This window comes from Phyllobates terribilis, unplaced genomic scaffold (genome assembly GCF_046119375.1).
Source record: "Phyllobates terribilis strain yellow unplaced genomic scaffold, ASM4611937v1 Scaffold_1__5_contigs__length_1240528914, whole genome shotgun sequence".
In the NCBI taxonomy this organism is placed as follows: Eukaryota; Metazoa; Chordata; class Amphibia; order Anura; family Dendrobatidae; genus Phyllobates; species Phyllobates terribilis.
In genome coordinates this window covers 802,113,018-802,130,098 of record NW_027362761.1, presented here as the reverse complement: position 1 = coordinate 802,130,098, position 17,081 = coordinate 802,113,018, and the positions used below count along the sequence as shown (strand labels likewise).

Below are 17,081 nucleotides of genomic sequence, written 5' to 3'. Positions count from 1 at the left end.
AGTAGACAATTGAATCCAAATTTTAAAGTAGACTTGAAAATGTAATATTCTACAAAAACTGTAATATTCTTCTTATCAAAATGTAGTTTTATGATTTTGCTTTTTTAGAAGAAGGTTTATTTATGATACATATCTAATTTTCTGTGTATTCTTAGTTTGGTAGCTGATATCGCTTTGAACATTTCAAGTGTGTCTAGTCTACCTCTTGATAAGCACTTATACATTTTAGACGATAAAAAGTTCAAAGGAAAGGTTGTACTGTTTCTGTTGCTTCCTTTTTGGTAAAAAAAAAAACTGTGTGCTTTAGATGGCCACTGATGGGAAGATCTTTACACCAACAGATGTACAATAACGTAAAGTTTAAGGGAACCTCAAGGAAACATGTAATTTATTGAATTCTTGACCTCTTATGTGGCAGTGTGGTACCAGAGTATGAGTGCTACTGCGGTGACTGTACTATAGTGTGACATTAGCCCTCGATATGGCGAGAGTCCTGAAACTGTTTTTATTATAACATAAATCTATAGACTGTACATGATATTCAACATCCAGGTCCCTTGCACTTTCCTATCTTCAGAGCATTCTGCCTTATTTTCTTTAATTGTAGTCATTTTGTATTTTTGTTCTGTGACATTCTTCTATTGAAATGATATCTATACTTTACCTTTTACTACTTTTATTTTATATCTTTTCATTCATAAAGCCTCGGTTACTGACATTAATATATATATATATATATATATATATATATATATATATATATATATATATATATATACAGTACAGACCAAAAGTTTGGACACACCTTCTAATTTAAAGATTTTTCTGTATTTTCATGACTATGAAAATTGTACATTCACACTGAAGGCATCAAAACTATGAATTAACACATGTGGAATTATATACTTAACAAAAAAGTGTGAAACAACTGAAAATATGTCTTATATTCTAGGTTCTTCAAAGTAGCCACCTTTAGCTTTGATGACTGCTTTGCACACTCTTGGCAGTCTCTTGATGAGCTTCAAGAGGTAGTCACCGGAAATGGTCTTCCAACAATCTTGAAGGAGTTCCCAGAGATGCTTAGCACTTGTTGGCCCTTTTGCCTTCACTCTGCGGTCCAGCTCACCCCAAATCATCTCGATTGGGTTCAGGTCTGGTGACTGTGGAGGCCAGGTCATCTGGCGTAGCACCCCATCACTCTCCCTCTTGGTCAAATAGCCCTTACACAGCCTGGAGGTGTGTTTGGGGTCATTGTCCTGTTGAAAAATAAATGATGGTCCAACTAAACGCAAACCGAATGGAATAGCATGCCGCTGCAAGATGCTGTGGTAGCCATGCTGGTTCAGTATGCCTTCAATTTTGAGTAAATCCCCAACAGTGTCATCAGCTAAGCATCCCCACACCATCATACCTCCTCCTCCATGCTATACGGTGGGAACCAGGCATGTAGAGTCCATCCGTTCACCTTTTCTGCGGCGCACAAAGACACAGTGGTGGGAACTAAAGATCTCAAATTTGGACTCATCAGACCAAAGCACAGATTTCCACTGGTCTAATGTCCATTCCTTATGTTCTTTAGCCCAAACAAGTCTCTTCTACTTGTGGCCTGTCCTTAGCAGTGGTTTCCTAGCAGTTATTTTACCATGAAGGCCTGCTGCACAAAGTCTCCTCTTAACAGTTGTTGAAGAGATGTGTCTGCTGCTAGCACTCTGTGTGGCATTGACCTGGTCTCTAGTCTGAGCTGCTGTTAACCTGCGATTTCTGAGGCTGGTGAATCGGATAAACTTATCCTCAGAAGGAGAAGTGACTCTAGGTCTTCCTTTCCTGGGGCGGTCCTCATGTGAGCCAGTTTCTTTGTAGCGCTTGATGGTTTTTGCAACTGCACTTGGGGACACTTTCAAAGTTTTCCCAATTTTAGACACTGACTGACCTTCATTTCTTAAAGTAATGATGGCCACTCGTTTTTCTTTACTTAGCTGCTTTTTTATTGCCATAATACAAATTCTAACAGTCTATTCAGTAGGACTATCAGCTGTGTATCCACCAGACTTCTGCACAACACAACTGATGGTCCCAACCCCATTTATAAGGCAAGAAATCCCACTTATTAAACCTGCCAGGGCACACCTGTGAAGTGAAAACCATTTCTGGTGACTACCACTTGAAGCTCATCAAGAGAATGCCAAGAGTGTGCAAAGCAGTCATCAAAGCAAAAGGTGGCTACTTTGAAGAACCTAGACTATAAGACATATTTTCAGTTGTTTCACACTTTCTGTTGGGGATTTACTCAAAATTTAAGGCATACTGAACCAGCATGGCTACCACAGCATCTTGCAGCGGCATGCTATTCCATTCGGTTTGCGTTTAGTTGGACCATCATTTATTTTTCATCAGGACAATGACCCCAAACACACCTCCAGGCTGTGTAAGGGCTATTTGACCAAGTAGGAGAGTGATGGGGTGCTACGCCAGATGACCTGGCCTCCACAGTCACCAGACCTGAACCCAATCAAGATGATTTGGGGTGAGCTGGACCGCAGAGTGAAGGCAAAAGGGCCAACAAGTGCTAAGCATCTCTGGGAACTCCTTCAAGATTGTTGGAAGACCATTTCCGGTGACTACCTCTTGAAGCTCATCAAGAGAATGCCAAGAGTGTGCAAAGCAGTCATCAAAGCAAAAGGTGGCTACTTTGAAGAATCTAGAATATAAGACATATTTTCAGTTGTTTCACACTTTTTGTTAAGTATATAATTCCACATGTGTTAATTCATAGTTTTGATGCCTTCAGTTTGAATGTACAATTTTCATAGTCATGAAAATACAGAAAAATCTTTAAATGAGAAGGTGTGTCCAAACTTTTGGTCTGTACTGTATATGCACATACATACAGGTGCATCTCACAAAATTAGAATATCGTCAAAAAGTTAATTTATTTCAGTTCTTCAATACAAAAAGTGAAACTCATATTTTATGTAGAGTGATTACAAACATAGTTATCTATTTCTAGTGTTTATTTCTGATAATGTTGATGATTATGGCTTACAGCCAATGAAAACACAAAAGTCATTATCTCAGTAAATTAGAATAATTAACAAAAAACACCTGCAAAGGCTTCCTAAGCATTTAAAAAGGTCCATTAGTCTGTTTCAGTAGGCTCCACAATCATGGGGAAGACTGCTGACTTGACAGATGTCCAGAAGGCAGTCATTGACACACTCCACAAGGTCCTAGAGTTCCAATTTTCATTTGGGAATCAAGGTCCCAGAGTCTGGAGGAAGAGTGGAGAGGCACACAATCCAAGCTGCTTGAGGTCTAGTATGAATTCTCCACAGTGATGGTTTGGGGAGCCATGCCATCTGCTGGTGTAGGTCCACTGTGTTTTATCAAGACCAAAGTCAGCGCAGCCGGCTACCAGGAAATTTTAGAGCACTTCATGCTTCCCTCTGCCGACAAGCTTTTGGAGATGGAAATTTCATTCTCCAGCAGGACTAGGCACCTGTCCACACTGACAAAAGTACCAATACCTGGTCTAAAAACAACAGCATCACTGTGTTTGATTGGCCAGCAAACTCGCCTGACCTTAACCCCATAGAGAATGGGGTATTGTCAAGAGGAAGATGAGAGACACCAGACCCAACAATGCAGACAAGCTGAAGGCTGCTATCAAAGCAACCTGGGCTTCCATAACACCTCAGCAGTGCCACAGGCTGATCGCCTCCATGCCACATTGCCGCATTGATGCAGTAATTGATGCAAAAGGAGCCCCGACCAAGTATTGAGTGCATTTACTGAACATACATTTCAGTAGGCCAACATTTAGGATTTTAAAAACATTTTTTTAAGCTGTTGTTATAAAGTATTCTAATTTACTGAGATAATGACTTTTGTGTTTTCATTGGCTGTAAGCCATAATCATCAACATTAACAGAAATAAACACTTGGAATAGATCACTCTGTTTGTAATGACTCTATATAATATATGAGTTTCACTTTTTATATTGAAGAACTGAAATAAATTAACTTTTTGATGATATTCTAATTTAGTGAGATGCACCTGTGTATGTATGTATATATATATATATATATATATATATATATATTTATATATATATATATATGCATGTGCCATTTTACAAATACATAATATGGCAGGAAATCTAGATTCCATTGCAGAACTGGGTAATTGGTCCACAAATGTATTCTAATTTCAATATATTGAGTCTATAAGGATTATCTGCCTTAATATTAGTAACACTACATTAACTAAGTTAAATGATATATTATAGTACGTCCTTTTTTAACCTTTCGAACTATGTAACTATGTAAGGATGAGGTGGTAAAGTTCATAGATGATAGTGTAATATATGAACATGTTGCAATATTCTGTAGATCTGTAGAATAAATCTATAACGATATGTTCACTTTAGGGTGTGACCACTGCTTACCTCAGCATAATGCAGTAGTAATAGTGTATTGCAACCTGATCTGTCAGGTCTATGTAATTTAGTCCAAAACAGTCAATTTAGGTCAATTTAGGTTTGACATAAAATCACCTGCCAGATATGCAACAGAGTGAGGTTTTTTTCTTGCAATTTTGGTGCAAATATGAGGTCCTACCTGTTTTTTTTCTTATTAAAAAACAGCAATTTCTTGCCGTGGCATTTTCCTTTATGCATTTTCTCGTAGAATTCTCAATACCGGTTATAAAAAGGTACCGGAAAAAACACTTGTAAAAAATTAATAAAATATTTGGTACTTCATAAAAGCTTTAAAACAAATTCTACAAAAATTGTGTGATGGAAGCCAGTTTAGGGTCCCTCCCACATTGGTCGTGCATTTTAAAAAACAAATATTGCTTTGGATTTTAATCACAACTTATGTCCATCAATTTATGCTGATTACTAGCCTGATATTTTAAAGTCTGATATTTTATATGTATGAAAATCGCAATTCGGAAACAATAGTCTAAAACAAGCTTAGAGGAAAGGGTCATAAGTAGCACAGCATACTCCATTATTAGGGATAAGTGGACCCATGGACGTTTGGGTTCTGGTACCTGACTCGATCTTTAGTCCAAAGGTCGGTTTGGGTGCCTGAACTGTACCCGAACTTGAACCATAGCCCGAACCCCATTGAAAACAATGGAGACCCGAACTTTGGATCTGGAAAAAATTCTCTCTCTCTCTGCAACGGACTTCCCCCGGAACTCCGAACTTTGCAATGGACTTCCGGGAGAAGTCCGTGTTCTACGTTTAGCACCGGACACTAACTGTCCGGACTGAACCCCGAACTTTTAAGTTTGGGCTCGCTCATCTCTATCCATTATACATAAAGAATTCACCTCAAAATGATTCAAGTGGTAGTAGGCACCATCAAAGCACCCCAACAGATATATTGATATGGCAGAAACCACAGAGCTCCAATCAATATACCATGACTGTAGAAAAAAGTCTTGGACTGCACAACCTTAATATTGTACATTGATCTGTAGCTAAGAAAAAGTAAAAAAAAATGTAAAACTGAACACAGGTGCTTAGTTAATATTTTGATCAGCTGGTGTAAGTCCACTGCCAAGTTATAACAAACTTTTTAGCAAGTCCTTAATCTATTAGGCGTAACACTGTGCAGCCACTACTGCCACCGTGACTCCAAACCACCCAGATTACCCACAGCACTCATGCTTCCAAGAAAAGTCCCCAAGGCAGTGGGTGACTCCAACCCATTCCATTTAATTTTCTGAAAAATCAGATGACTTCTGTATTATGTCGAATATAGCGACATTTCAACTCTAATGTGTGGTTCAGAGAGACTCTTTGGAATTGAAACGTTAAGAAATTTGATATATTAAAGAGATCTAAAACCATCTCCAGATGCTAACACCTAACAGTAGATATGAGCCCAGCACACACGCACTGCACCACCCGAAAAAGAGCACCTAAAATTAATAGGTTAGCATTTTTTGAGAAAAAAAAATAGTACACCTAGTATGCTATATGTTTACATAAAATGGTGCCCTATGTGATCTGAGACCCTTTAACAATGTTATGTGTATAATTGTGTATAGTTAACCAACCTCTACAAAGAATCCAACACATACTACTTTAGGAGAATGTCCATTTTCATCACATGGTTTCAATTCATTCATTACAAGAATGAGGAAAGAAACATAGGACAGTGCAAAGTATGGGGCTAAGAGATTGGATCCAAATTAGTAAGTTAAGGAACGGTCTTATACACATAACTGACAGTTGTATATTTTTCTCCCAAGACAAAATGATTTAATACCTATATCGTATTTCTGTATAGCAAATTCCCCACTAATTAGAGAAGCTGGAGTATTGGAGGACAGAACACAAAAGTAAATCTCCAATTAACAGCTTAGTGAAGGTAAAAACATTCCTGTTAATGTTACATACACAGTGAAGGTGCAAACAGAGTGTATGACTAGTTTAGCAGCATAGTTATAGAGGGTATAGAGGTAGCAGTCGCATCCTGGTTCTGAAGCTCGAAAGGCCCCAAGTTACATAAAGTGACCTAATACCCATATGCCACATAGGAGGTTACCATTATTATAAATAGCAGAATAAGTGGAAAGTTGTGTTGCAGATTTTGTATTAAATATGCAAATTGCCTCTTCAGTGAGGAAGAGGACTAGAACTCTAGGGCCACCAACTGGAAGTAGCAATCCTAAAAGTCAATATCAACCCATTAATGAGCCTTGCCACGTGACCCAGGATAAAAGCCAAACCTGAATCTCAATTTGCAGACACTGTGTTTCAGGGTCCTGCACCTCATCAGTGCAAAGTGTGTGATCTGGCTTGGCTGCATGACTGGGATTAAAGGGGTCTCATTTCTCCTTGTGGAAAGTGACATGCCTTGCCTCGTTAAAGGCAATTTGCATATTTAATTTCCCAGAGGAGCATTGCAAGGCTTAAAAGCCTGCTCACACTGGCATGCCAGGCTTGACATGTTACTCTCCACAAGGAGAAATGGTACCCCTTGGATCCCTGATTTTGTATTGTGGCACCAGAGCTTCTTGTTATGCTCCTGGATTAGATTTACAATAGGCCTTCTTACATCTTATGTTTCGTGCTTGACATAATGCCTATGTTATTTACCGATGTGATTGTGTTCTCCAACTATATAGTTTAAGATAAAGCTCACACTTATTGCACAGATACATCAATCTATATTGTATATCCACAATCATGTTGATATATTGAGTCATGTTGTATATACGTATATAACATTTTATGTAGCACATTATTATTACCATTATAAAAATGTATGAATACATGAAATGTCCATTGGTTGGAAATTCTAAATTCTTCTAAATGTTCGATTCACATATGACTTGGAGATTAGTGACACATATGACTATGGATTTGGAGAAATGTTTCTATATATAGTAATAATAATTGGGCCACGGGGTAAAAATAAGGTGAGATAAGTGACATTCCATACAAAGGAATGCAGTCATTCAGTGGTTAACTATGACTAATGTCAAGCCCAACTAATAAAGGAGACATCTGCCAACACACCCTTTTGATGAAACTGCCCTTTAAAATAACATATAACACATATAGGTAATATCGGAATGCACAACTGCCTCAATGTCACAATGTCATCTGGGTTACTTTTTCACCTGTTGCCAGCAGTTACAGGAGTCAGATATATACCGGTACATATAGAAATGTATATTGGTACTCTATGTGGCTTTTGTTTTTAAATAACCTGGTAAATGTTTTAAAGGGAACCTGTCAGGAGCCCTGTGCCCCCAGAACCACCATCAGTTGTGTCTGCATATATAAACACCCTGCCTAACAGTCCCTTTATTACATTACACAAAAGTATTTCTAAAGTCTGTTTATTATCTGTAAATGAGGGCTTTGACTAGTCAATGGGGCGTTAGAGTCCCCAGACTAGTCGGCCCACTTAACATGTTATCACACCCCTAGTTTGCTCTTCCGATCATGCGCAGTGCGCCAGGACGCGTACACCCAGCTTCAAAGGATCAATGCAGTGAGAGAAAGAAGCCACGCATGCTCGAGGTTTGTATAGCGCTTGCAATGATACCGGCGCTTGTAAGTTATGTTATCACGCCCACATGGGTGTGATGACAATCTAAGGGGGCCGACTTATTAAATACTTTTTTTCAAAGATCTGTTTATGTGTGTAATGTAATACAGGAATTGTATACAGGAATTGTTAGGCAGCGTGTTCATATAAGCAGACACAACTGCTGGTGGTTCTGGGGGCACGGGGTTCCCTTTAAGCTCTAGTCTTCTAACCCCCGTTTTCTATTGTTTTACTGGTGGGACATTAGAATCTATAATACTTCTGATTGGTTTTTGAGCTGCTCACCGAGATCCCCATTGAGAGGCAATCATAGTGCTGCATAGGGAAGTCGGCAGTGACAGATGAACATTCTTGATTTCATTATCTATAATGGAATACTTGAGCATTGAGTTATGACACTAAAATCTGATTTACAACATTAGAAATTATTTCATGTTTTCATTGCACAGTATAATATATAGCTAGGTCTTTTAATGCACAGTATAATATATTTGCAGATATAAATAAAACAGGATTTATGTGATGTCTTGTGTCTTATGTTGTTCCATTTCTTTCCCCATCTAGTATTCAAGTGCCTTATTATCAAGTACTGTGTAATTAGCATTACGGATCATAATGACCTTTGTGCCTATTAGATAATAGTGAGGAATGTGTAACACCTCTATGAGAGTCACACTATGTTTGCCTTGGGCTTGTGTACTGAAACTTTGCTAAGTCCAGGTTTGTGTATTAATATTAATCCTTCCAAGAGTCCTGCGTGCCAAGCTGACATGTGCATGATGAAAACACAATAAGGACTTCTTAGGAAAGCATACATACTTCTGTTCCCAAGGAATCTCAGTTTTGTGCCACATCACTGTGACTGTGATTTCATAAACAATTTAACATAAGATCTCAATTAATCCCCCCAAACATATTAGACCATAGACCAGTATTTCCCAAACTCCAGTCCTCACGGCCCCCCACAGGTCATGTTTTCAGGATTTCCATAGTATAGCACAGGTGAGAGAATTCCTGATGCCTTGCTGATATACTTCCACCACCTGTGCAATACTAAGGAAATGCTGAAAACATGACCTGTGGGGTCCGTGAGGACTGGAGATTGGGATACACTGCATTAGACTAACATCAGCCAAACCTCCTAATGTCGATGGGGCCATCTGACAGTCTAATGTGTATGGGGGCCTATGACAGTTGATTGTTGGTGGCGATAAGGATCAGGTATCTTGGATTTCGGACTGAAGATGCTTTTGTTCTTTAGAGATAAGCCACTGGCAGGGTTGTCTGGCAGCGGTTCTTTCTTAGGGAACAGCAGAGCGAGCACTGATCGTCCAAACCATCGTTCATCAGACAGCTCTATAAAATGTATGGGGGCTTTAAGCAATATCTTCCGCAGACTTTTTCTTACTACATAGTAGCAGCAGTAAAATCATGGGTTACCAAATCATCAATGTTTAGGCAGGCCATATAAATTAGAATGTCTGTTGAACGATCTATCATTTAGCTGACAGCTTTCTTTCCCAACTCCTCCATTCACAGGAACAATGGCCATGTATTCATGTGTTCTCTTTCACCCCCCAACCTCCCGCCAAAGAAAATTATTGGGCAATTGAATTTCAACAGCCTTATCTTTTTATTTCAACATAACCTGATGGGAGACAGTCTGGAGACCCTCATACACATTAGATGGTCAGCTGATCTGCACTGAAATCAGCTGGTTCAGCCAACTTTTATCTAGTGTGTATGGGGGCCATTACTAAAAAAAAACATGTATCAGTTGCAGAAATACTAATGTGGTCAAAATCTCAACGATTCTCAAATACTCAAATACCTGCAAATTATTCTAAATAGCTAAGCATTGAGAATGCAGAGGTTCACAGTAGCCATCAATTTTACTATGACCAAAAGTTGCTGAAATTAGGCCATTTATTCTGATTAGTAGGGGTTCATTTCTAAGTAACTTTTCCAATCAGCTGACTGAATGGACACTCAAGCGCTGCATCCTGTTTACTGTCCACAAAGATATCGGGAGTCAGACCCCCATAAATATTGATGACCTAGCCTAAGATCTAGCCATCAATACTGTAGTGGAAATCTACTATAGAAACATAGCAGTATGTAAGTACTGTATATTAATATTATGTCAATTGAATTGGAGAAACAATGGTTGGACATCACCCAGAACAAAGACGTAGAGCTGCTTCTTTGACTCTTGAGTTCCAAAGATAAACATGGCATAATTGCACGATGTAGCTTTTGTTTAAGCTTCTGTATGCTCTGATAGCATTAAATCTATTTAATACGCCATGAAAAAGCAAAGAATTTCCCTCGCTTAGGATTACTGTAGCTAATGGGCAACTCACAATCAAGACACATTGAAGTACAGAAACAGAATCATATTCAGGGTTGTTCTTATTGAAGAAATAAGAGGGTGTTCTTATCAGATATTGATGACATTTTAATGAATTATTAGTAGTTATGCCTATTAATCTAACTTTCCATAAGAAAGAGTAGCTGCCACATTTCTAATACCTTCGTTTTCCTCAATTGTTTCAGAATTGTTCCTGAAAATGGTTTGTTGGAAAACATTCCTAATGTAGAAAAAGAAGACCGTAACTACCGGATAAGATCTCCAAAAGAGTAAGTCATTTGATTTCTATAGCAATTTTGATAAATACCTCAAAGTTAAGAATCTCAAAGGTAGTATTTGGCACCTTTCTATGTGACCTGTTTGTGGGTGTATATGACAGCGGACTGATAGTAGTTGTAGCAGAATGATAATTGTTTTTACTTATTTATTATCTTCTGTTATGTGAAAGCTAAAAGTTATAATAGTACATAGTGACACATATTCAGAGGTGTAACTTACTGCTTTGCCTCCATTATTATACTGTATATGTGTAAAGTACAGCCTTTCTCGTTCTCATGTGACCATATACAGTAGTGGAGGGCTGCACAGAAAGACATTGTTGGCTGAACGTGGCCCCCAGGCCACAGGTTGTGCACTCGGGGTAAGATACATCTTAAAGGGATTTTCCCACAAACAAAGTACATTTTAAAGAGGTTTTCCTCTACTATTTTGAATGCCCCAATGTATTTAAACGGGGGATATAAGTTTTTTTGTAAATACCTTCAGCTGTGCGTCTTGCCTGTGAGCAGCGCAATTGCGGACTGTTCACCAGGCATCACGTGACTCCCGGCTGCAGCCTCGGCTGGCATCCGCTGATGTCATATCAAGTTCCGGCTATTTATTCAATAGATCTGGGAATAATAATAAGTTCCACAATTGGATGTGTAGAACAAATGTTCCTGTGCTGACATAATCCTCTAAATGTGCCCCTGCTGTGCACTATGTAATGGCTGTGTCTGATTGTGTAGGCAAATTGTCTCTTCAGAGAGGAAGCAGACTAGAACTCTAGTGCCACCTATAGGAAGTAGCAATCCTAAAAGTCAATATCAATTCTTTAACGAGCCTTGTCACATGACTTAGGATAAAAGCCAGAACCAGAATCTTAATTTGCAGACACTGTGTTTCGGGGTACTGCTCCTCATCCGTGCAAAGTATGAGATCTGGTTTGGCTGGGTGAGAGGCATCTGACCAGGATCCAAGGAGTAATGTTTCTCCTTGCGGAGAGTGACATGTTAAGCATGGCAAAGTGAGGAGACTTTTAAGCCGCAATGCTCCTCTGGGAAATATGCAAATTGTCTCTTTAGAGAAGAAGAGGACTAGAACTGTAGTGCCACCTATAGGATGTAGCAATGGCCATGTAGGGACATGGTCTGATCATACCACAGCTTCCAACCCACAACTCAGTCATGTTCCACCCTGTCTGGATTCACTTCTATGACTACTCTCAACACGCTTTATCTTTTAACATGTTGCACCAGCACCTTTCTACTTGACCTTTACTGTCATGAAACATTGCATTTTTTGCCAATACCCATGACCTAATCACTCAGCAAACCCTCAGATAGCTTTAACTGCTTGTGAATGGACAAACTTGAAATTGAAAGGAAAAAACTAAATCACAAGAAGTTATCCAGCACCATATCCTACTAATCCAACAGTTGCTTAAGAAAAAAATTTGATGTTGTGTTGATTGTGGGGATTGGACCATCACACCTCAAATATTATTAGCCTATTCTAAGGATAGATCAACAATATGTCTTCTCGAAAAAAAAAAACAACCTTTAGCCTTGTATTATTTTAGATAGCAGCACTATTGTAAGGCTTACAAATATTAAAATATAACTTTTATTCTTAGTCTAAAAGAACCAGAGACTGTGTCACTGACATGACAAACCACATATAAATACATAAAAAAGACCAAAAAGACAATCATAAAATAGGTATAGAGATGTAAAGATGAGAAGGGGTGGAGATATTAAATCACCTATTTGGTTATGGTGATCCAGCTAAGGATTATATACACTTAGCAGCAAATAAATAAAGTTGAACCATTTCACCCATCTTTTTGTCTGGAGTAAACCATCAGTGTCTCACAACGATGTACGGGACCTCCTTCTTATCACCATGGGGGTAAAGTACCCTATCACACCCTTTAGATATGGAATCATCAGGTAAGTGTGCCAAAGTGGATGATTGCCTGAATAGGCTAGATTTGCTCCAGCTACCAAAATTTCTGCCTGGGGAAGGCCTGTACTTTAGCCTGATGATTCCATATCAGAGGAAACGTGTCTGGAAGCTAGTGAGGGATATGTAGGGTAAGATACACTCAGTGTAAGCTGTGGACTGCTATTGTAAGGGCAGGAGTAATTGGGGTCAATAGGAATATAAATAGCTCCTGAAGGGTGTGATAGGGTATTTTACCCCCTGCTGACAAGAGGTGCCGCACATCTTTGTGATATCCTGATGGTTTACTTCATTCATAGCATTCATGAACATGGGTGAGATGGTTCCACTTGTCAGCCATGGAGAGAAGAGGAACCATAGGTGAGATGCTTCCACATTATTTATTTATTCATGTATTTATTTGCTGCCTTCTGTATCTAAGGCTATATATGGAATTCACATGAGTACTATCCTATTCTGATGACATGCTTGGGGATTTTGGATTTATGGTCTACCAATGTATCATGAAGGCTAATGCAATAGAGATATAGTCCCATGTATTAACTGACTTGTCTTGCTGGGTCATGTTACATGATATGGGTGTGAACCCCTGATCAGAAGAATGATTACGTTTATCAATTCGGTGAAAAAGCTGACACAATATCTGATAAAATGTATGGTACATGTTAATAGGATTGATTTACCTCATCTAGGGCAACTAAGGGATACATAGGGGGAGTCATCGCTGACCGGGCGCACCATTTGCGCTGATCCTAGGGTGCCAACCTCCATGATTAGGCAGAATTCCACTCAGGAAATTACAGGGAATTTATAGGCCTTTTATCTTCTATATTAGCAATTTACCTTTCGGGGAAAAATTTTTCCTTGTCGGAATCAGGAATCCGAGCTTATGGAACTGTGAAATTAATCTGTAGATTTATCTTGTTATTTGTATATATGGAACAGTGTAACATGGTATGTCATTTTACCTAAAGGGAGGGTATTTTTTATTATTAATAATAAAGGTTATATTTTAAGGGATGTTTTGTCAGATGTATGTGTATGTAATCCTTAGCTGGTTTACCATAACCAAATAGGTGATTTAGTATCTCCACCCCTTCTCATCGTTACATCCCTATACCTAATTTAGGGCTGTTTTTTGGTCTTTTTATGTATTTAAATGTGGTTTGTCATTTTTTGTGACATAGTCTTTGGTTCTTTTAGAGTAAAAATAAGTTATATTTTAATATTTGTAAACCTCACAATAGTGCTGCTATCAATCTGAATAGGCGACTTGGATTAATTTAGTGGGATCTAATGACACAACCCCCTTTCCTGTTTATATACCTTGTAGTATTTTCCATTACATAAGATCCATATAAATTTCTTACTTTTGAGGTTAGATTTCTATGGATACACAGATCTTCCCAATCTCAAACACACCTGAGCCCCCATATCCACCCCAACCATCTAAAGTCTCTTTCAGGATTGAAGTCTCCTACAACTAGAGATGAGCGTTGTTCTACTCGAACTGTTCGCCAATCTCAAATTCGAGCTGTTTTGGGCGGTGTTCGAGCCGTTCGGCGAACACGAACGATTTGAGAAAAATTCGGCTGTTCGAGGTTATGTTCGATAACTGTTCGTGCACCAAAATCATAACTGGATTTTTTCTCAGTAATGATGAAAATTAATGTTAATACGCAGTTTGAGTGTACAGCGGGGTGGGGGGAGGGGCAGGGGATGGATCTCTGCAGGAATAATGAAGATCTCCATTTTTTTTTCTCTTTCCCTCATTTGCAGTGGGGAGGTGCAGTCTGTCAGCCTATCAGCAGCGCACACACGGAGCGAACTGCTGTTTTTCACACAAACAAGGGCATGTGTCATTGGCAGTGTATGTCACATGTCCTTGCCCTATAAGACCAAGCCATTTTCCCCGTCGCCACCATTTTCTCACTGCTGCAGCTGCGTGTTAGACGGCACCGCTGTTGCTGTGTGCGCTATACCTTGTTAATTTCAAGCCAATTTTCGCACAAATCTACAGATAGCTTGGGAGTAGGGAATAGTTGTGATTGCAGTCCTTTTAAGGACTAGGTTACAGCATTTCCTACGACTTTTATCAGGCAGGTCTGTGCTCTTAAATAGATAGATTGTGGGAGTAAAGACTAATTGTAATTGCAGTCCTTTTCAGGACTAGGTTACATCAGTTCCTATCAGTTTTTGCCAGGCAGGTCTGTGCCAGTGCTGTGCAAGTTTTTTTCACAGCATTTGGCTGAATCTAGCAAAGCTAATCCTTTTTGGCCTATTGCAGAGTGTGTTAGTCAGTGGAGTAGCCTATCTGTGTTGCAAGATATACCACCTGTGTATAGAATACCAATTTTTTTACTGCACCTAGTGAAGTAAAATCTTTTGGGCATAGCATCATTCTATTAGTCCATCTATACTGACCTCCATCAGGTTGCAAATTGAATATAATTTTTTTCTGCATCTAGCTCTGAAAAAATATTTGGGCTTCTAGCAGTGCGTGGGACTTGTTCTATTAGTCCATCTATACTGACCTCCATCAGGTTGCAAACTGAATATAATTTTTTTCTGCATCTAGCTCTGAAAAAATATTTGGCCTTCTAGCAGTGTGTGGGACTTTCTCTATTAGTCCATCTATACTGACCTCCATCAGGTTGCAAACTGAATATATTTTTTTTCTGTATCTACCTCTGAAAAAATATTGGGCTTCTAGCTGTGTGTGGGACTTGTTCTATTAATCCATCTATACAGACCTCCATCAGGTTGCAAACTGAATATATTTTTTTTCTGCATCTACCTCTGAAAAAATATTGGGCTTCTAGCTGTGTGTGGGACTTGTTCTATTAATCCATCTATACAGACCTCCATCAGGTTGCAAACTGAATATAATTTTTTTCTGCATCTAGCTCTGAAAAAATAGTTGGCCTTCTAGCAGTGTGTGGGACTTTCTCTATTAGTCCATCTATACTGACCTCCATCAGGTTGCAAATTAAAAATAATTTTTATCTGCGTCTAGCTCTGAAAAAATATTTGGCCTTCTAGCAGTGTGTGGGACTTTCTCTATTAGTCCATCTATACTGACCTCCATCAGGTTGCAAATTAAAAATAATTTTTATCTGCATCTACCTCTGAAAAAATATTTGGGCTTCTAGCTGTGTGTGGGACTTGTTCTATTAGTCCATCTATACTGACCTCCATCAGGTTGCAAACTGAATAGAATTTTTTTCTGCATCTAGCTCTGAAAAAATATTTGGCCTTCTAGCAGTGTGTGGGACTTTTTCTATTAGTCCATCTATACTGACCTCCATCAGGTTGCAAATTAAAAATAATTTTTATCTGCATCTAGCTCTGAAAAAATATTTGGCCTTCTAGCAGTGTGTGGGACTTTCTCTATTAGTCCATCTATACTGACCTCCATCAGGTTGCAAATTAAAAATAATTTTTATCTGCATCTAGCTCTGAAAAAAATTTTGGCCTTCTAGCAGTGTGTGGGACTTTCTCTATTAGTCCATCTATACTGACCTCCATCAGGTTGCAAATTAAAAATAATTTTTATCTGCATCTACCTCTGAAAAAATATTTGGGCTTCTAGCTGTGTGTGGGACTTGTTCTATTAGTCCATCTATACTGACCTCCATCAGGTTGCAAACTGAATATAATTTTTTTCTGCATCTAGCTCTGAAAAAATATTTGGCCTTCTAGCAGTGTGTGGGACTTTCTCTATTAGTCCATCTATACTGACCTCCATCAGGTTGCAAATTAAAAATATTTTTTTTTCTGCATCTAGCTCTGAAAAAATATTGGGCTTCTAGCTGTGTGTGGGACTTTTTCTATTAGTCCACCTATACTGACCTCCATCAGGTTGCAAATTCAAAATAATTTTTTGTCTGCATCTAGCTCTGAAAAAATATTTGGCCTTCTAGCAGTGTGTGGGACTTTCTCTATTAGTCCATCTATACTGACCTCCATCAGGTTGCAAACTGAATATATTTTTTTTCTGCATCTACCTCTGAAAAAATATTTGGGCTTCTAGCTGTGTGTGGGACTTGTTCTATTAGTCCATCTATACTGACCTCCATCAGGTTGCAAATCGAATATAATTTTTTTCTCCATCTAACCCAGCCAATAGTTTTGGCCTAATACCACAGTTTGGCCACTCAGCTCTGCTCGGTTCCCATCCATTGTTTTTTTGTGCAAACAACTCCAGAGTTGTGAATTAGTTAACCACCAAAATGAGTGGAAAAAGGCCTGCTGCTGGTGGAAAGGGGAATAAGCGTGTTGGGAAGGGGAAAAAAGGTTGTGTCCGTGGGGTAGGTGTTAAAGCAACAGTAACATCTGCAGAAGAAAGACCATCTTCCAGCCAAACTAAAATGTCTACTTCTTTTAGCGGACAATGTGATAAGATCCC

At 38.8% G+C, this 17,081-nt stretch overlaps 1 protein-coding gene across 2 annotated transcripts in view; it reads left to right on the top strand.

The window, feature by feature from the left end:
- SHROOM3 (shroom family member 3) overlaps positions 1 to 17,081 on the top strand; it is a 461,578-nt gene that overhangs the window by 248,429 nt on the left and 196,068 nt on the right. For both annotated transcript variants that reach the window (XM_073637099.1, XM_073637100.1), the window contains exon 2: positions 10,636 to 10,719. In XM_073637099.1, coding sequence (XP_073493200.1) covers positions 10,636 to 10,719 — 84 coding nt within the window. The remainder of the gene's footprint in view (positions 1 to 10,635; positions 10,720 to 17,081) is intronic.